General features: G+C 50.4%; 3 protein-coding genes across 5 annotated transcripts in view; 2 read left to right on the top strand and 1 right to left on the bottom strand.

Moving 5' to 3' along the window:
• Ppfia3 (PTPRF interacting protein alpha 3) overlaps positions 1-15,205 on the top strand; it is a 38,284-nt gene extending 23,079 nt beyond the window's left edge. The window contains exons 17-28 of one of the 2 annotated variants that reach the window (XM_045134342.1): positions 5,045-5,138; positions 5,395-5,476; positions 6,154-6,354; positions 9,614-9,676; positions 9,835-9,861; positions 11,216-11,391; positions 11,705-11,802; positions 12,183-12,358; positions 12,468-12,536; positions 12,727-12,898; positions 14,272-14,343; positions 14,427-15,205. In XM_045134342.1, coding sequence (XP_044990277.1) covers positions 5,045-5,138; positions 5,395-5,476; positions 6,154-6,354; positions 9,614-9,676; positions 9,835-9,861; positions 11,216-11,391; positions 11,705-11,802; positions 12,183-12,358; positions 12,468-12,536; positions 12,727-12,898; positions 14,272-14,330 — 1,217 coding nt within the window. In that variant the 3' untranslated portion in view covers positions 14,331-14,343; positions 14,427-15,205. The remainder of the gene's footprint in view (positions 1-5,044; positions 5,139-5,394; positions 5,477-6,153; positions 6,355-9,613; positions 9,677-9,834; positions 9,862-11,215; positions 11,392-11,704; positions 11,803-12,182; positions 12,359-12,467; positions 12,537-12,726; positions 12,899-14,271; positions 14,344-14,426) is intronic. The other variant, XM_004672253.3, reaches the window with a different exon arrangement.
• Positions 15,206-15,333: 128 nt separating this feature from the next.
• On the bottom strand, positions 15,334-20,030 carry Hrc (histidine rich calcium binding protein). Of its 2 annotated transcripts, none has more exons than XM_045134347.1 (6): positions 17,192-20,030; positions 17,048-17,118; positions 16,561-16,629; positions 16,322-16,376; positions 15,646-15,682; positions 15,334-15,472 (listed from the first exon to the last, which is right to left on the bottom strand). In XM_045134347.1, exons 1-6 carry the CDS (start codon positions 19,437-19,439, stop codon positions 15,436-15,438), a joined length of 2,517 nt encoding a protein of 838 aa, XP_044990282.1. In that variant the 5' UTR covers positions 19,440-20,030; the 3' UTR covers positions 15,334-15,435. The 2 variants fall into 2 exon arrangements, with proteins under 2 accessions (XP_044990282.1, XP_044990283.1); XM_045134348.1 differs by having other exon boundaries at positions 17,337-20,030.
• Trpm4 (transient receptor potential cation channel subfamily M member 4) overlaps positions 19,670-20,166 on the top strand; it is a 47,717-nt gene continuing 47,220 nt past the window's right edge. The window contains exon 1 of the mRNA XM_045134345.1: positions 19,670-19,690. Within this exon, the coding sequence (XP_044990280.1) occupies positions 19,685-19,690 (6 nt within the window). The 5' untranslated portion in view covers positions 19,670-19,684. The remainder of the gene's footprint in view (positions 19,691-20,166) is intronic.

Below are 20,166 nucleotides of genomic sequence, written 5' to 3'. Positions count from 1 at the left end.
TTAGGCTTTGCAAGCACAGGCTTTAACTGCTGAGCCATCTCTCCAGCCCAAATTTTCTACTTTTTATTTATTTGTGTGCACACATGTGCATGTTTGTGTGTATGTGCAAGAGCACCAAGGCCTCTTGCCTCAGCAAATTGACACCAGACACTTGTGCCACTTTTTACTTTTTATTTTCTTTTGGGTTTTCAAGGTAGGGTCTTGCTCTAGCCCAGGCTGACCTGGAATTCTCTATGTAGTCTCAGACTGGCCTTGAAAACCACAGCAATCTTCCTACCTCTGTCTCTGGAGTGCTGGGATTAAAGGTGTGTGCCACCACACCAGGTCCTCCTCTTCTTTTATTTTTATTTTTATTTTTTGGTTTTAAAAGGTAGGATTTCACTGTAGCCCAGGCTGACCTGGAGTTCACTAAGGAGTGGAGTCTCAGGGTCGCCTTGAACTCAAGGCAATCCTCCTACCTCTGCCTCCCAAGTGCTGAAATTAAAGGTGTGCACCACCATGCCTGGCATTTTTTTTTTTTTTTTAACCAGAGAAAGAGGGCAGGGAAACCTTAAACATGGGCACCTTCCTTGGTGTGTGTTTCCTTGACATGGAATCTCTCAGTGACTACTGAGGTGGATCATTTTGTAGCTCCCACAAATTTCCAGAATCTGTTCCCCTCTGGACTGTGGTTACAGGTGTGTGGCCATGCCCAGCTTCTTCTGCGGGTGCTGGGAAATGGAACTCAAGCAGTCCCAGGGCCGCTCAAGCGCACGTGCTTGAAGAAGTGTGCTCACCTGCTGAGCCACTTCTCTATGCCCTGTGTTGGGAATTTTGCAAGCTGGTAGCCTATCGATGATCCTCTCTGAAAGATAACTTACACTACCAAAGTCAGCAAACAGTGCCATTCGGGGACACCAGCCCCTCTGCAGGGAGCTGGGTGCTAGCCACTAGCCAGATCACCACTTAACTGCATGCAGGCCAGCCCAGCACATCAGGCCAATTTGGCATGTGTCTGGTTTATTGCCTGGGACTTGGCACACAGGGGGCGGCCTGGCTTTATCACTCTCTCCCTGTAGCCTTCATTATAACTTCCTGAGTGCCTGTTCCTTTGCTGGGACACTTTTCACCACCCCAGCACTAGAGATTATGCTTCTCCCCTGACACTTCCCATTTTATTATTATTATTATTTTCTTTTATTTATGATTTATTTTTATTTATGTGAGAGAGAAAGAGAAAGAGAGAAGCTGGGCGTGGTGGTGCATGCCTTTAATCCCAGCACTTGGGAGGCAGAGGTAGGAGGATCGCCATGAGTTTGAGTCCACCCTGAGTTGACATAGTGAATTCCAGGTCAACCTGGGCTAGAGTAAGATCCTATCTTGAAAAAACAAACCAAAACAAAAAAACAAAAACAAAACAGAGAAAGAGAGAATGGGCACACCAGGACCTCCAGCTGCTGCAAACGAACTCCAGATGTATGTAACACCTTGGGCAGCTGGCTTATGTTGGTCTTGGGGAATCGAAGGGAGGTCCTTTGGCTTTGCAGGCAAACACCTTTAACGACTAAGCCATCTCTCCAGCCCCACTATTTGTTTTTTTGAGATAGGGTTTTGCTCTAGCCCACTATGCAGTCACAGGGTGACCTCTAACTCACAGCCATCTTACTACATAGTCTCAGGGTGGTCTTGAACTCACAACAATTCTCCTACCTCTGCCTCCCGAGTGTGGGGATTAAAGGCCTGTGCCACCACGCCTGGCCCAATTTATTGTTTTCATTTAAATAATTTATTTATTTATTTAAGAGAGAGAAAGAGGTAGATAGAATGGGTGTGCCAGAGCCTCTAGCCACTGCAAACAAACTCCAGATGCATGTGGCAACTTGTGCATCTGGCTTATGTGGGTTCTTGGGAATCAATCCTGGGCCCTTTGGCTTTGCAGGCAAGCTAACTACTAAGCCATCTCTCCAGCCCCTAATTTATTTATTTAGTTAGTTCTATTTGAGGTAGGGTCCCACTCTAGCACAGGCTGATCTGGAATTCACTATGTAGTCTCAAGGTGGTCTCGAACTCACGGTGGTCCTCCTACCTCTGCCTTCAAAGTGCTGAGATTAAAGGCATGTGCCACCATGCCCAGCCCCATTTTATTTATTTTATTTTTCCTTTTCAATTTTTTTATTAACAACTTCCATGATTATAAAAAAATATCCTATGGTAGTGCCCTCCCTCCCTCCCTCCCACTTTCCCCTTTGAAACTCCATTCTCCATCATATACCCTCCCTCTTTCAAACAGTCTCTTTTATTTTGATGTCATGACCTTTTCCTCCTATTATGATGGTCTTATGTAGGTAGTGTCAGGCACTGTGAGGTTTCCTTCGTGTGTGGGGTGTGTGTGTATGCATGTTCATAAGGGGGTGAGCATACATGCATGCATGTAGGTGCTGGGGTGACACCAGATGTCTTACTCGGTTATTCTCCACATTATTATTATTAGTATTGATTTTTCGAGATAGAATCTCATGCTCTAGCCCAGGCTCACCTGGAATTCACTATGTAGCTTCGAACTCACAGCAATCCACCTACTTCTGCCTCCTGAGTGCTGTGTTAAAGGCGTGTGCTACCACAACCTGGCTCGCCTTACTTTTTCAATATTTTATTTATTTATTTATTTGATAGGGAGAAAGAACCATATATATACATACATATACATATATATATATACACACACATATATATACATATACATATATATATATGGAGAGAAAGAGAGAGAGAATTGACACACCAAAGCTTCTAGCCACTGCAAATGGACTCCAGATCATGCACCACCTCGTATGTCTGGGTTTACATGGGTACTGGGGAATCGAATCTGCATCTTTTGCCTTTGCTGACAAGTGCCTTAACTGGTTAAGCCATCTCTCTGGCCCCATCTTTTTTTTTTTTTTCAAGGTAGGGTCTCGCTCTAGCCCAGGCTGGCCTGGAATTCACTCTGTAGTCTTAGGGTGGCCTTGAACTCATGGCAATCCTCCTACCACTGCCTCCCGAGTGCTGCAATATAGGCATGTGCCACCATGCCCAGCCCCACCTTATTTTTTAAATTTTTAACTTAATTATGTCCTTTACTGTATGAACAATTTGTTTGTTGGTCCTCTTCCCCTCATATAATACTCATATCCCCTCTTCTTCACCCCCATTCCACTGATGGTCCTAATCAGTGTTTCTTGGTATTCACCATGGGATTATGACTCAGTCAGGCTCTGTGGCAGACAGAGTGGGGGGGGGGAGCTGGGCCTCAGTATACTCCTTCCCACTCTGCCAGTCTTACAATCTTTCTGCCCTCCTCTTCTGCAGTGTTCTCTGATCATTGGTGGGTGTGTTATAAATCTTTAGTGTTGAGCTCTCTGCAACCTCTGAATTTCTGCTTTGATGGGTTTTGAGTGATCTCACTGTCTATGGCCATCTCCCTGGAGCAGTTTGTCAGGATAGCAGTGAGAGCAGCACTCTTTTTTTTCTTTTTATTTTTTTAGGTAGGGTCTCACTCTGGCCCAGGCTGACCTGGAATTAACTATGTAGTCTCAGGGTGGCCTTGAACTCATGGTGATCCTCCTACCTCTGCCTCCCAGAGTGCTGGGATCAAAGGTGTGTGCCACCACGCCCAGCTTTATCTTTTCTTATTCTATTGATGGATCTTGGTGCTCCTGGTTTTTGCCATTTGTGAGAAAACAAAACAACAAAACCAGATTTTCCAACCAAGAGTGACAGCAGCATGGATTAAAGGAGATAAGCATAGTTAATTGAGACACTTTGATGGGGATGACCAATTTTCTGGGCCAAAGACTACTGGGAACTTCTTTCTGGAGTCTATAACCATCGCATCCATAGGATTCTGACTTGGTTCTCAGAAGCAGGTATGAGTTCCCTCTCACTGAGCAGGCCACTTACCTACTCAGAGAGCCCATGATTACCCACATAGGCTGTGTGCCAATATTGCACAGGTGTGTACATCTTTACAGCTGGTTGATGTTGTAGCTTGTTGACGCTGTTTATGGTCACTATGCCCCAGCTACTTCTGTAGCACTTTCCAGCACTGTGAGGGCTAGCCAGCAGGGAGCTGCCTTTCTTCCACCTTATTTTTTCTTATTTATTTATTTATTTTTATTTTTTAATTTTTTTATAATCAGCTTTTTTATTCTTTTTAAATATTTTTTATTGACAACTTCCATAATTGTAAACAATATCCCATGGTAGTTCCCTCCCTCCCCCCATTTTCCCACCTTATTTTTTTTAACTTTATTTTTATTTTATTTATTTGAGAGAGAGAATGGGCACATCAGGGCCTCCAGCCACTGCAAACGAAGTCCAGTCACATGCACCCCTTTGTGCATATGGCTTATGTGGGTCCTGGAGAGTCAAACTGGGATCCTTTGGCTTTGCAGGCAAATGCCTTAACCACTAAGCTCTCTCCAGCCCTCTTCCACCTTATTTTAAAAAATATTTTATTTATTTGAGAGAGAGAGAAAGAGCACACACATCAGGGTCTCTTGCCACTCCAAATAAACTCCAGGTGCATGCACCACATTGTACATCTTGCTTTACGTGGATTCTGGGGATTTAAACCCAGTCCAGTAGGCCCTGCAAGTGTCTTTATCAGCTGACCTATCTCCTTAGCCTCTCAGCACCTTATTTACTGAGATGGGGACTTTGAAACTCAGAACTCACTAGTGTGGTTAGTCTAGCTAGCCAGTTTGTGAAGGGGATCTCAGCTCTTCTTCCTGAAGGCTCAGAACACAGGTAGGCCACCACAGTTGTCTGTGGTGCAGAGATGATGTGGGTGCTGGGATCTGAACTTAAGTTTTCATGCTTGTGCAACAACTTATGTGTTCATTGAGCCATACCCGAGCTCCAGGGTCTCATTTTGTAAATGTCTGCCCCGTACTTGCTACATGGCCTAGCTGGACTCAAACTTGTAGTGATCCTCCTGTCTTGGCCTCCCCAGTACCTGAGAATGATGTGAACCATCCCATTCTTCTGGCTTGAGACTGAAAATTTTACCTTTCCCTACCTCTAGCTGGAACTCCCTCAGATGAAACATTGGCCACTGACCCTCTGGGACTAGCGAAGCTGACAGGCCCAGGCGATAAGGACCGGAGGAACAAGAGGAAGTGAGTGTGTCCACGTGTTTGCGTAGTGGGGTTTAGATATGTGTGAGTAAAATGCATTTGTGACCCTGAATCTACTTGTGAGGGAAATCTGAAAACTTCTAGAGCTTTTCTGTATTGTTTTGCTCTCTGGGTGGGTTTGGGAGAGATGGCTTTATAGATCCACACTGTATCAGTCAAAGGTGCTTTGAGTGTGGACATGTGTGTGGGGAAGCAGATTTCTGAGAAAGGCTCACAGTTCCTGTATTCCACTGGCTAGACACGAACTCTTGGAAGAGGCGTGCCGTCAGGGTCTGCCTTTTGCTGCCTGGGATGGTCCCACTGTAGTCTCATGGCTAGAGGTATGTAGACCCAGAAATAACATAATTATGGAACTACTCATCCCCCAACCCTACTTTTCTCCTTTTTTTTTTTTTCTCAACTGACTTACTCTGTTGGCCTCAGACTAACTCATGGTGACCCTCTTGCCTCCACCTCTCAAGTGTTGGGATGAAATACTTGAGCTGCCATAAAATTCATGGCTTGATCTCCAAGCCTCTGGCAGCTACATCAAGGGCTATATTGGATCTATCCAACACCAGCCCAGAAGTGGGGGCGGCATGGGGCGATCAGGACCTGAGGCTCTGGGCTACCTTCTAATCAGTGGAAAGCCTTTCTCTTCTTCCCAGCCCTCTGGTCTTGCCCACGGGGGGCCTGGTTTCTGTTCATTCTCTGCACCTCTGTTCCTCTCTCCTCTTCCCGCCTCTAACGATTCCGTCACTCTCATGTCTTCCCTTCCCTGCCTCTGTGTCTCTCTCCATCTGTCTTCTCTTTCCGTGTCTCCCCTCAACTGGGACACTTCCCTCTCTTCTCGCGCTCCTCTCCCACACCCCTGTCCCTTGTCCTGTTTCTTCCCCTGCGAACTTTCCCCATGTGTTTCGCCCCCACTCGCCTCTCCCATCTGTCTGTCTCTGTCTCTCTCTTCCTCCCCCACCCCCACTCTATCTCCTCCCATGTCCTCACATTCCCTCCGCTGCAGCTCTGGGTAGGCATGCCTGCGTGGTATGTAGCCGCCTGTCGGGCCAATGTCAAGAGTGGTGCCATCATGGCCAATCTGTCGGACACGGAAATCCAGCGCGAGATCGGGATCAGCAATCCACTGCACCGGCTCAAGCTGCGCCTAGCCATCCAGGAGATGGTTTCCCTCACCTCGCCCTCAGCGCCCGCCTCCTCCCGAACGGTGAGTGCCGGGCCAACAGGTGTCCTCACGGCCTCGGGCCCCGCCCCTCAGGCGCAGCGCAGCCAATCCCAGGCACGCTCACTTCAGCTCCCCGCCGGCTCCCAGCCCCACCTCCACGAGTTCCTTGTGGGTTAATAGAGGTACTTTCTGTAGGAACGGTGGGTGCTGTCTTCTCTCCCCTGAGTCTTTTTGCGCTAAGATTTTCTTCTCTTCAGCTTGGATGTCATACTTCCAAGGGACCATTCCTAATCCACAGCTGAGTCACCCCTAGCTCCTGGACACAGGAATACCTAACTTTTTCCCCATAGCACTTCCTTCCTTCTTTATTATTTTAACCTTTTTTGTTTTGTTTTGTTTGTTTGTTTGTTTTTGAGGTAGAGTCTAACTCTAGCTCAGGCTGACCTGGAATTCACTCTGTAGTCTCATGGTGGCCTCAAACTCAGTGATCCTCCTACCTCTGGCCCCCAGTGTTGGGATTAAAGGCTTGCGCCACCACGCCTGACTCTGTTCCACCATTTTATTCAGACATCTCAAACATGTAGAAAATTTTGTGTCCCAATGCCACACTCCGTGGCTTAGCTCTATCATCCCAGCTATTTAAGAGGCTGAGGCAGGAAGATGGCAAGCAGAAGGCTGCCCTGACTTGGTTCAATGCCAGCCTATACTACTCAGTGAGACCTTCTCTCAAAAAAGAGTTGGGGATTTAGCTGAATGGTGGAACACTCAGAATCCGCAGTGAGGGCTTGGCTCAACTGCAGAGCCCTGCTTTGAATCTATAGTGAAGGTGGGTGAGGTTCAGCAGTAAAGCACCTGCCTAAAACCCCTCCAGTGAGGGGCTGGGAATGAGGTCCAGCGATAAATTCCTGTCTAGAATCCACAGTGAGGGCTGGGGGCGTGGCTCAGTAGCAGAGTCTCCTTGTTTAAGAGGTACAAGTTCCGGGGTTCAATCTCCAGTACTGAACGGAAAGAAGATAGAATTACACATATTCATGTCCAATTTAGTAGTTGTTAACTCTTTATCACACATGCTGTTATGTCTGTGTGTGCATCTCTGAGATACTTGAGTATAATTTGAGGTCAATGTGACAAATTCGTTTCTAAAGTGATGTGAACAGGCATTGACCTAGTCAGCTTTGCATTGCTGGGATGAACATCCAACACGACTCTGTTTACGGGAGGAAAGGGGTTTTTATTTGAGGCTTACAGATACAGGGGAAGTTTCATCAATGGTGAAAGAAGGTGGCTCCCTTTCATAGACCCAGGCAGAGAGAAACCATCAAATAGGCAGCCCCACAAGAAAGCGCAAAGCACTAGAGCTCTCACTACTCTCCACACACCTTTGGGCTGGAATATAGATCTGCCCCCAAACACATCTTACAGCTGCACTCCAGGATCTGACCCCAGTGACTGACGCCTCCTCCAGCTGGGTGGCTGAAGACCCGAATTACAAGCTTAACTTTAATAAAATGCCTGAGTCTACAGGGCCATATATTCAAATTATCATATTCAAACTACCCCAGGCATCTTTCCTCCTTCATATCCCCTAGGATCTTATCAGACCCAAGAGTGCTCATGTTATGGCCAATTTCATCTACTAATCACTCTATACTTTTCCAACATGTGTATATTATCCTTGAGACACAGTCTCACTGTGTAGTTCAGGCTAGCCTTGAACTCATTATATATCACAGATTGGTCCTTTTTTGGTATTTTTAAAATTTTTATTAGCATTTTCCATGATTATAAAAAATATCCCATGGTAATTCCCTCCCCCCCCCCACAGTATTTTTTCTTTTTATGAGAGAGAGAGCTAGAAAGAGAGAGAGAGAGAGAGAGAATAGGCATGCCAGGGCCTCCAGCCATTGCAATTGAACTCTAGACATGTGTGCCATGTTGTGTACATGTGTGACCTTGCACGTTTGCATCATCTTGTGCATCTGGCTTACATGGGATTTGGAGAGCCAAACATAGGTCTTTAGGCTTTGCAGGCAAGAGCCTTAACCTCTAAGATGTCTCTCCAGCCCCCAGATTGATCTTAAACTCATTGTGATTTTTACGCTTTTGCTTCTGCAATATTGGAATTACTGGATTATTAACACCATTCTTTTTCTTTATTCTTTTTCTTTATTCTTTTTCTTTTTTCTTGTTTTTGGTTTTTTGTGGTAGGGTCTAGTTCTAGCCCAGGCTGACTTGGAAATCAATCTGTATTCTCAGGCTGGCCTCACAGCAAACTCACAGCAATCCTCCTACCTCTGCCTCCTGAGTGTTGAGATTAAAGGGGTGCCACCATGCCCAGCCCAAGCTCTATTTTTAGGTTTTTTGTTTGTTTGTTTGTTTTTGTTTTTGTGGTAGTGTCTCACTCTAACCCAGGCTGGCCTTGAACTCATAGCCTCCTACCTTTGCTTCTCCAAGTGCTGGGATTAAAGGCATGTGCTACCATGCCAGGCATTTATCTTTATTTTTATTTTTATTTATTTTTTTATTTTTATTCATTTATTTGAGAACGACAGAGAAAGAGGCAGAGAAAGAGAGAGAATGGGTACACCAATGCCTCCAGCCACTGCAAACGAACTCCAGACTCAAGTGCCCTTTTGTGCATCTGGCTATTGTGGGTCCTGGGGAATCGAGCGTCCAACCAGGGTCCTTAGGCTTCACAGGCAAGCACTTAACCACTAAGCCATCTCTCCAGCCCTAGGCATTTATTTTTTATCTTGAGTCAAGGTCCCACTAAATAGCCCTGGCTGGCCTTGAAATCTTTCTGTAGTTTAGATAGGTCCTAGACTTTTGATCCTTCCCCCCTCATTTTCCCTAGTACCCGCGATTACAGGCCTTGGTCATCTTTTAGTGCTCACTGCACGACATCAGCGAGGTGATGTCAAGTGCATAGTACCAAACAACCTAAGGTCGTAATTCCAAATCTTTTTGATTTGTTTTGTTTTTCAAGGTAGGATTTCATTCTAGCCCAGGCTGGCCTGGAATTCACGATGGAGTCTCAGGGTGGCCTTGAACTCACAGTGATCCTACTACTTCTGCCTCCTGAGTGCTGGGATTAAAGGCATGCACCACCACACCCAGCCAATGATTCCAAATCTTAAATCTGGTACATGGCAGATATTTAGTAAAGAGTTACTGTCTTCCTCTCACACTTTATGTCGTAAAGAGAACTATGCATAAGTGCCCAGTGGGCACCCTGAGGAGCTCCCTGACCCCACTCCTACCGGGGATTGGCTCCCATCCCATAACACACTTGGCCCTTCAGCCCACAGGAAATGTGTGGATGACCCATGAAGAAATGGAATCCCTAACAGCAGCCACGAAGCCTGTGAGTGCCCCCTGCTGGTGGCCTTGGGGAGGTACTAACTCTACAAGGGTGGGGGAGGGACGAGTCTGTGCCTGTCCTTGTGTCTGTGCCTTCTGTCCTCCTCTGCCTGCACCCTTAACCCAGCCCTTCTCTCCCCCCTCTTCCCACTAACGGGTCAGGAGACCAAGGAGATCAGCTGGGAGCAGGTAGGGGCGTGAGATGGGGTGTGGAGCATGAACAGACTGTGCACGCTGCATGCACACCCCTCCTTCTCTGCACCCTGCCCTTCCCTTTCCATAACATTCCATCTCCCCATCCTGGGAAAGGGAGGGCTGCAGCACCGAGCTCAGCTGTGGCTGGTCTATATTGACATGGTGGAGTGCTGAGTGGAAGCCTACACTTTGATCCCCAGCCTGGTGTCCATGCCATCCCATGGTCATGGGTTGCTTGGTGGCCTGTAGGAATTGTGGGATTGTTGTGGTTGGAGAGACCCTCTGGGCAGTATGCTTGCCTGGAGCTGGGGAAGGGGGCTGGCTGCATGGTTCACATGTTACCTGCACTGTGTATGGAAGAGGGGAGGTGGCCCAGGTTGAGTGAGAAGTTGGGGAGGATGACCTACACTGCATTCTCAGGAAGTGTTAAAGAACTGAATTCATCTGCAGGGGGGAGACTTTTGGTTGGACTGTGGTCCTTACCTCAGCAGGAGAAGGTGTGGGTTGGTTGTCTCCTTCGGCTAAAGGACATGAAGTACTCTGGCCAACCACTGTGTACTGCAGGAGTGATGCTCCTTGTTTGGCTAGAGAACCAGGCTGGAGAAACCCATTGTCCTCTTTTAGGATTGTAGGTGTGTTGAAGGGCATGGGTACAGACCAGTGCTTCTCAAAATGTAATGTGCAGGGCTTGAGATGCAGCTTAGTTAGTAGAACACTTGCTTAGCATGCATGAAGCCTTGAGTTCGATTCCCACCACTGCATAAACCAGGTGGGGTGACTCATGTCTATAATCCCAGGGGGTGGAGGCAGGAGGATCAGAAATTTGAGGTTGTCGTCTGCTATATCTAGCAAGTTTGAGGCCAGCCTTTGAGTGGGGGAGATAAATGTGTAATTTAGATCATCCAGGAGCTTGTACAAATGCAGAACTGATATCTGTAGGCCTGAAATGGGGTCTGAGGTCCTATACTTCCCAAGGATCTTGCTTTATGTCTGTTGTGTTTATGAAGGTGTTTGAGATTACTTTGGGTTGGCCCACTGAACCAAACAGAGATTGTTTTGGGATGGGGAAAGAAGTATCTTGGGGGTTTGTCTTGTACCCCTTTCAAACTACTCAATTAAGAAGGACCCACGCCGGGCTTGGTGGCGCACGCCTTTAATCCCAGCACTCGGGAGGCAGAGGTAGGAGGATCGCCATGAGTTCGAGGCCACCCTGGGACTACAGAGTTAATTCCAGGTCAGCCTGGACAAGAGTGAGAGACCCTACTTCGAAAAACAAAAAAAAAAAAAAAAAAAAAAAAAGAAGGACCCAGAGGGTCTGACCACCTCCTTCACCTGCCTATGGCCCCAGATCCTGGCATATGGCGACATGAACCACGAGTGGGTGGGCAACGACTGGCTGCCCAGTCTTGGGCTGCCCCAGTACCGCAGCTACTTCATGGAATCACTGGTGGATGCCCGGATGTTAGATCATCTGAACAAGAAGGAGCTCCGGGGCCAACTCAAGATGGTGGACAGCTTCCACAGGTAGGGTTGTCTAGCCAACAGGGACCGTCCAAGGGGATGCCCCACTCCTAGAGAGGCTTTGGCCAATGAGATCCTTTGGTTCATTAGCTTGGGTTTGGGGAATGGGATGAAATCCAGACTCTGTGTCCCCTTCACTCTAAGAGAAGTGCAGGCCTGGAGACAACTGGGCTAGTTAACCTATTTTCACTCAGGATATCCAATAGGAACTGCCTGTTAGGTATTCCCCATCTCCTAGGGGAAGGGTTCCGATGGGGACAGGGACAATAGGTTGCTCTGGGAGGGCTCCTCTATGAACTCTCCTCCTGTCACTCAGGGTGAGTCTACATTATGGAATAATGTGCCTAAAACGGCTCAACTATGACCGGAAGGACCTGGAGCGGAGGCGGGAGGAGAGCCAAACCCAGATCCGAGGTACTTGGGGTGGCCCTGGAGGAGAAGTGATGGGAGGAGCTGGGAACTACCAAAAATGAAGAGGGGAGCCAATACAGGGAGTTACCAGCTGGTTGATTCTGGCCACTTGGGGGCGCTGCTACCACAAACAAGAGGGAAAGCTGGGCCTGGTGACATACGCAGAGGTAGGAGGATCACCATGAGTTTGAGGCCACCCTGAGACTACATAGTGAATTCCAGGCTAGCCTGGGCTACGGTGAAACTCGACCTCGAAAAAAACAAAAACAAACAAACAAAAAAGGCATGAGGTTGGCTAGGGCTGAGACCATGAAGGTAATTATGCGAGTGGTGCTAGACCTGGCCACTGGGGGCGCACGTCTGAATCTCTCCTCCATTTCCAGATGTGATGGTGTGGTCCAATGAGAGGGTCATGGGTTGGGTGTCTGGACTTGGCCTAAAGGAATTTGCCACGAATCTCACAGAGAGTGGGGTGCATGGGGCGCTACTGGCCCTGGATGAGACCTTCGACTACTCCGACCTGGCCTTGCTTTTACAAATTCCCACACAGAATTCGCAGGTGAGCCACAGCTGTGTCTGGGAGGATGGTGGAACCTCCCCCCCAACACACACTTTGCAGCATGCATGCTCCAGCCACTCTTTCCCCTCTGTCCCTCCTCTCTGTCCAGGCCCGACAACTGCTGGAGAAGGAATTCAGCAACCTCATCTCGCTGGGCACAGACAGGCGGCTGGACGAGGTGGGCCAAGAAGGAACTCCGAGGCCCTGCCTCCAGTTTCACCTCAGAATTAACACAATTATGGGTGGAATTTTGACTTTGCCAACCTATGGTGGTTGGTGGTAGGGTCAGGGAAGGAGCCAAGTCAGAGGAATGGGTAGTCAGAATTCCCACCCTGGCCCCTCACCCTCTGTCTCCATCCTATACCTAGGACACTGCCAAGTCCTTTAGCCGCTCCCCATCTTGGAGGAAGATGTTCCGAGAAAAGGACCTTCGGGGTGTAACTCCCGACTCAGCTGAAATGTTACCCCCCAACTTTCGCTCAGCTGCAGCAGGAGCCTTGGGCTCTCCTGGGCTCCCACTCCGAAAACTACAGCCCGAAGGTAGGGTATTCCCAAATGTGACCGTTGCTCCCTCTCCCTAGGGTAGGACAGGGACCAGTCTAACTTTTCAGCTTTGGGGACAACTTGCCAGACACTCTTCTTGAAATGGGTTAATTTCATATCTTCCCAGGGTAGGAAATTATATCAGTCATTTGAGCAGTGTATTTGAGTCCCAGGTCCCAGAGAAAAGACAGGTATCTAGGTGAGAGCAGGTCCAGGTGGGGATGTAGGGAGGGACTGAAGTTCAAGTCCAGGGGAGGGAACCTGGGGTTGAGGCCAAGGTGACCAAAACCTTGGAGAATCCGACCCTGGGGTCCTCCCTGTCACAGCTACCCACGAGCTGGAGGCTCTTGGACTGCCAGGTTCCGTGTCTCCCTGAGCTAAAGAATGAGTTTAGGGGAGCCTGGGAAACTTAGTGAGACACTGCCTCAAGATGAAAAACAAATCTGGGGAGCCATGTGTGGTGGCGCACGCCTTTAATCCTGGCACTTGGGAGGCAGAGGTAGAAGAATCACCGTGAGTTCGAGGCCATGCTGAGACTACATAGTGAATTCCAGGGCAGCCTGAGCTGTAGTGAGACCCTAGCTCAAAAAAGAAAAAAAATCTGGGGAGATGGCTCACCGGTAAACTTCAGATCCCTAGCACTAAAATAAAAGCTAGGGGACAAGACAGCTATTCTAGCCAAATTGCTGAGCTCCAGGTTCAGTGAGAGGCTATCTTAAAAGATAAAGTGGAGCCTGAGAGAGGGAAACACCCTACGTTGACCCCTGGTTTCCAGGTGCACTTACATCCCTGCACACACGCCAGGGCTGGGTATGTTGCCAAGTGGCAGAGCTCCTGCCTAGAATCCAGTGAGGCTGGGGGGCGTGGCTCAGCAGTAGAATGCTTGCTTGCCAGTGCTGAGAGTAAAAATAAAATATAATAATTAAAAATTCCTAGGGAGGGGGCCCAGGCGTTATGGCGCACGCCTTTAATCCTAGCACTTAGGAGGCAGAGGTGGGAGGATCACCGTGAGTTCGAGGCCACCCTGAGATTACATAGCGATTTACAGGTCAGACTGGGCCAGAGTGAGACCCTGCCTAAAAAAAAAAAAAAAGAATCCCAGGGAGGGCTGCAGAGATGGCTTAGCGGCTAAGGTGCTTGCCTGCAAAGCCAAAGGACCCAGGTTTGACTGCCCAGTACCCACATAAGCCAGATGCACAGATGTGCAAGCCTCTGGAGTTCATTTGCAGTGACTGGGGGCCCTGGCTCGCCTATTCTTCTCCATCCCCCCGCCCGCCTCTTTCTCTCTCCCTCTCTAAATAAACTTTCTTAAATGCCTAGGGAAATCATAGGGTGGGTTCCAAGCTGAACATCTGCTGTTCTCCTTCCAGGCCAGACTTCCGGCAGTTCCCGGGCTGATGGTGTTTCAGTCCGGACCTATTCCTGCTAGTATGGAAGTCCAGGTGAGGACTGTGCCGGGAGACCTAGGGGACAGGGGTGGCGCACTGGATCGTCCCCCTCCATGAACTGTTCGGCCTCGGTGCAGGTGACCTCACGGGATGGAAGACCTTCCCGGGCTGGGCCGACTCGCCACCCTGCCCCAGCATCATCTGCGGGGACCAGAGTCCGGGAGCTCCCTTGAGGACTGAACCACCCGCCCACCATCGGGGAGCGCGCATCCCCGCCTCCCACGTGGACTGGGCCTGGACCAGCCACCAGAGCTGGACTCCAGGGGACACGGCGGAAGAAGACAGGAAGAAATCCCGCCCCAAACTTCCGCCTCCCTTTTCTCTACTTTGTAATTTATTGATCCGTTTCCGAATGGAGGCGGGGCCTTCACCTGCCGAGAGGGGGCGGGGCTTCCTCCCAGGCCGCACGTGCAGAGAGGCGTCCCCCCTTCTGCGCAGTGGTGAGGTCCAAGTCTTCCCTCCAGTCCGCCGGGAGCCGAGGTGGACTCGCTGCTACGAGCCTCGTCCCTTGCGTCCCTCAGCCCCGCCCGCCGCGTCCGGACGCCAGTCCCCGGGGTCATCATCCGGCGGATCCCCTGTCCCTCCCCCCCGTGTCTCGTGTCCCCGGGGTCTCCCCACCCCCGTGCTGTGGCCGTGTCTGTGCCCAGGGCTAAGGGGGCGCAGCACTGCGCTCCGGATTTCCCTTTGGCTCCGGGGTTTGCATGGGAAAAAACCCTCTTTCCATGATGCAGCGGGGCGACGTGGCATGGGGGAAGGTGGACGGCGGGGAGCCGACGCACCCCGAGTCTCAGTTGGCCTCCAGGCCCCAGGCGTTACTCTGTGATCACGGGTAAAGACAACTGTTTCAAAAAGCTGTGTTGATTGGCTTTTGTGGTCAGGACCACAACCATCTGCCCCACTCGTGCCTCAGGCCCACGAGGTCAGGTCCAGTCCCCAACCCCGTCTACTGTGCCCTGAAGATGGACCCCACGCCTGACACTGAGGTTCCGGGGAGGGGGCGCGTTTATTCAGAGCAGTGAACATGGCTCGTGGTAAGGGGTCTAAGGGCCAGGGAGGGACATCCACCTGTAGGAGCCACTTGTCCCTTCAGGGTTCTGGTGTCTCCAGCATATCGGCCAGGGCTCTGGAGAGAAGGACACAGAGGTCAGCCAGTCCTTGCAGTCGTGACCCTCCCATTTCACAGGGGAAGCTTGGGAGCCCCAGGGCTCTCCTTTAACGTGGTGGCCCAGCGTTTCTCTAAACCGGGTCCTTAAGCGGCAAACCTCCCCAGACCTCCCCTCCCCCCCCCACACTTACTGATACAGGGAAGAGGTGAAATAATCCACGTAGCTTCCTGTGGGGACAGCAGAGTCCAGGCTTGAAGGTTGCTCAGTGAGTGACATTGGGGACATTCAGGAATAGGGGGAGCTACTCTCTCCTAATTCCTGCCCCAAACAACTCCTCGGCCTCCTTTGAAGGCCACGCCCCTTCTTGCTTTCGTACTGCTTGTCCTCCAGTGGCCCCAACCTTGATTTTCATTTGTGTTGACTTCACCTGCTCTTTCTAGAACGTCCCCTTAATCTTCACTGATTCTTTTTTACCTAAAATTTTATTGACAATTTTCATATGTATATATGACATGCGTAATTTTTGTTCGGATTTTTTTTCAAGGCAGGTTTTCACTCTAGCCCAGGCTGACCCAGAACTCACGCTGTAGTCCCAGGCTGGCCTAGAACTCACGGCAATCCTCCTACTTCATCCCAAGTGCTGAGACTAAGGGCGTGCACCATCACACCTGACTACATAATGTATTTTGACTATAACACTCTCCCATTACTTTATTTTGCCTCTTGCCCTGAATTCCAGTTCCACCCACTTGCCCTTTGACCTGTCTAAACCTCTCAATATGGCCCCACCCCTCTGGTCTGGCCCCACCCCCTCTCAGAGTTTCCGGGGCACAGGAGGGGAGGGGCAGTACTAGCCCTGGGCTCACCTGGAGTGCAGATCGTTTCACAGACCAGCGGGCAGAGGTAGCAAAACTGACAGTGCTGCAGATAGGAACCAAGAGAGAGAATGACGAAGGGCCGCGTCAGGGCCGTAGTGCAGGTCTGAGGGTCAGTGTGGGGCCAGCAGCAAGACGGCATGAGGTGGTGGGGGTGTGGTAAGTTTGCAGCCCACCGCCACCATGTCAGGGCTGGGGTACTCAGATGGTTCCCCTGAGGAAGGCCTCACCTGGCACTGGTCACAGTGTTCGCCCATGTTCTCCTCGTCACACTGGCAATTCTCACATTCAGTGCACCTCTGGGGACAGGAAGAGCCTGATTTAGACAGAAACCCTAACACTCCTACAGACAGGGTGTCACTCCCTTTTTGACTCCCCAGCCTTAGCTCAGTCTCTGCTCTGCGGTCTTCACCATGCTAGTTTCATAGTAGCCCAGGGCGACCACATGTGGCCCGGTCTCTGTGGGCAGGACCTAAGAGTGCTTGTCCTCTCTGCCTAAGAGTGTCAGGACCCCAAACTCTCATAGGGTGCTGTCCCCACACCATACATACAGACCTCTCCTTCCTGGATCATGCCTCTCCTCCCACCCCCAGCCTCTGGCTGCCAGTGTGACTAGGGAAATGTTTTTTTTTTTTTTTCACTCCCACTCTTACAGTCCTCCCTCACAAACCCCAGGGTTCTAGGGACAACGTGGATGGGTATGGGCTGAGGACCTACATTGCAGAAGGAGCAGTAGCCACACAGGGACCCCGGGTGATAGCTCCCATACTCCTGGGCATCGTGTGCGCCTGTGTGGATAGGAGAAGAGCTATGACTCCCACTGACTCTGTCTGCCCCCTCTCCCTCAGCCAGGCCACTCACCTGTGTCCTCTCTGCTCTCCTCACTGGAACCTTCTCCCACCATCTCCCTCCCAGCCAGGGGGTTAGGGATGAGGGTGAAGGGAAGCATATCTTCCTCCAGTCCCTCCTCCTCCTCTTCCTCCTCCTCCCTCTGATGTTGGCTTACTGGAATCTGAATCTCAACCCTCTCTTCACTCATCTCTTTCTCTTCCTCCTCTTCCTGGCTTATGTGGAGGCCATGACCTTCCTCTTCCTCTTCCTCATGGTAGGATCCTTCCTCTCTCTGCTCTGAGCCATCATCATCTTCCTCCTGGGAGCTATGGTCCTCTTCCTTCCCATCTTCTTCGGAATCAGTCTCCCTCAAATGGTGTTTGTCTCCAGCCCAAGTGGACTCTGGGGGCCAGTGGTTAATCTCACTTCGGATGGATTCTTGGTGACGCTGGCCAGTGCCTTCATCCTGTCGGTCTTGTGGCTTGTGACTGGGGGTCTGGGGCCCAAACTCAGCAGAGCTGTCTTCAACATCCCCCCTGGAGACTCCGTGGTGGTGATGGCCAGAGACTTGCATTTTAAATTTTTCTGGGAAGTCTTCGTCATCTCTCTTATGGCTTTGGGATTGATGGCTTGCTACATGGTGGCTGAACTTGACTGTGACTTCTTCCTCCTGCTTGTCACCTGCAAGGCTCTGGTGTGTATGTGTGAGAACCTGGTGCCAGTGTTCAGTGGACATGTCCTCATCTTCCTCATCTCTGTGGCCTTGGTGTCTGTGGTCAGGCACATGATGGTGTTCACTGGAGGTGTCCTCATCCTCTTCCTCCCTGTGGCCTTGGTAACTGTGTCCATCCTCAGTAGAGTCGTCGTCGTCATCATCATCATCATCATCATTGTCATGGCCTTGGTGCCTGTGACCAGGGACATGATGGTAATCTTCCCCTGAGTCTTCCTCGTCTGATTCCTCCTCACGGCCTTTGTGACCATGGGCTTGGTGTCCATACTCAGTAGAGTCATTGTCTTCATCATCATCATCATCATCATCTTCTTCTTCTTCATAGCCTCGGTGCCTATGGCTGGGGACATGGTGGTGTTCATTTGAGTCATCCTCATTTTCTTCTTTGCCATGGCCTTGGTGTCTTTGGGCCTGGCGTCCATACTCAGTGGATTCATCAGCATCTTCGTCTTCATTGTGGCCTTGTTGCCTGTGGCTCGGGACATGGTGGTGTTCATCTGAGCCCTCTTCGTCCCCTTCTTTCACATGGTCCTGATAACCATGGGCCTTCTGCCTGTACTCCAAGGCCTCCTCCCCACCTTTCTCTCCTTCCTCCTCCTCTTCTTCATCATCTTCCCCTCCATGGCCTTGGTGAATATGTCTGGGGATGTGGTGGTGATGCTCTGTGGAGACAATGTCATCCTCATCGTCATCTTCCTGGCTGTGGCTTTTGTGGCCAGGGAAATGATTCCCTGCATCTCCATTGCCATGGCCCCTGTGCCCATGGGCCTGTGCAACGTGTTCTGTGAAGACCTCCTCAGAGACATTCTCCTCTCCCAGCTCATGGCCCTGGAGCTGATGGCCATATTCCCTGGAGAGATCTTCCTCCTCTTCTCTGTGGTCTCTGTGGCTGTGGAGATGATGCCTGTCTTCCATGGAAACATCTTCCTCATCTTGATGACGCCCGTGGCCATGGATGTGGTGGCCAAATTCAGCCGACATGTCCTCCAAGGGCCCAGGGACACCTGCATTGTTATTCCAGTTGCCGTGCCCCACCCCAGATCCTCTCAGCTGCTGGGTCACTGCAGGAGGGACGAGCAGGCTGGCCACTGTGGCCCAGAGGAGAGAAGTATGCAGCCATGGCCTCTGGTGGCCCATGGGGACTTTAAGCAGCAGAGCTTCTCCCAGGCCTGGCTTCTTCAGCTCTATGGCTACGTGATGACAGTTCAGGGTTCTTGTTCCTTTTGGGGGTCTGACTTTCAGGCTGTGTCTGTCCTTGTTATAATCTCTTTCAGTCTCTATCTTCCTCCGGCACTGGACACCCCTCTGAGGTGGACTCAAGTTGTGACCCCGTTCCTGAGCCCTCCCTCCCCGCTGCCAGGCCAATGGGGTCTTTCCCCTCCCATCCCTGTGGCTAAATTTACTCTCAGCCTGAGTTATTCTCGTCACATCCCGTTCCTCATTGCCTGCCCCTCCTCCCACTGAGGAGGGGGTAGATTGAGGGGTCTTATTGGCCAGGAGAGGGGATAAAGGGACCTGACTTTGGTCTGCCAACAAATTCAACATTGGCAACTGCAAAGACAAAGGCTAGACTTTTAGAGCACCGAGTTGAGGAACCATAGGGCTCTAGAGGTCACGGGAGTATCTAGCAGAAAAGAGGGGTACCTCAATTGCAAGGATTCGAGGTACAACCACAGAGAAGTTCCAACCAGGATGGGGTATTGTGGCGAGACTGTGGGTGTCCGTGAAACAGTGAAGAAGTCCAGTCCTCAACCACCCCCTCCATGACCTCCTGTGGCTGGAATTCAGATATGGAGGTAGGGGACCAAGCCAGGGCTATAAATACAGTGGGAGGAGGGTGCTGGGGGTTCAAATTACCAAAGCCCCAGCTGTCCCTGTCATTAGACACTTGGCATGAGATAGGCGGCCTGCCTTCTCCCAATGACAGCATCTCCCACTCCTCACCTGTTACCATGCCCTGGTCTAGATCTCTGTCTTTTATGGGTCCGGCCCCCCCATTTCAGTCACCTGTTTATTCGGAGTCCCTGACCCTTCTCACAGAATCCAGAGACCCCCTTCCCCAATCCACTCCTATTGCGTGACTGTTGTCACTCACTCCAAGTCTGTGTCCTTTTTCTCTCTGGGACTCTGTTTCTCTCTTCAGGCCTATGTCACCCCCCCCCCCCCCACCACCCAGGCTGGTCTCTTTGTCCTTTTTCCCAGGATGTTTTTTTCTTGGGTCATCTAGTCCCTTGTCAGTATCTGTGCCCCGTGTCCAAGTCTCAGCCTCCTT

This window comes from Jaculus jaculus, chromosome 14 (assembly GCF_020740685.1).
Source record: "Jaculus jaculus isolate mJacJac1 chromosome 14, mJacJac1.mat.Y.cur, whole genome shotgun sequence".
NCBI lineage: Eukaryota > Metazoa > Chordata > Mammalia > Rodentia > Dipodidae > Jaculus > Jaculus jaculus.
This window is presented reverse-complemented; position numbering and strand designations above follow the sequence as displayed.

What these genes read in the sequence shown, in the direction of transcription:
- Hrc (XM_045134347.1), bottom strand. Translation starts at nt 19,439, where the DNA reads ATGTTGAATTTGTTGGCAGACCAAAGTCAGGTCCCTTTATCCCCTCTC. An exon ending in TGAAACGATCTGCACTCCAG is followed by an intron (nt 15,683 to 16,321) that starts GTGAGCCCAGGG and finishes CTGTCCCCACAG; the next exon opens with GAAGCTACGTGGATTATTTC. An exon ending in TTCACCTCTTCCCTGTATCA is followed by an intron (nt 15,473 to 15,645) that starts GTAAGTGTGGGG and finishes CCTTCTCTCCAG; the next exon opens with AGCCCTGGCCGATATGCTGG.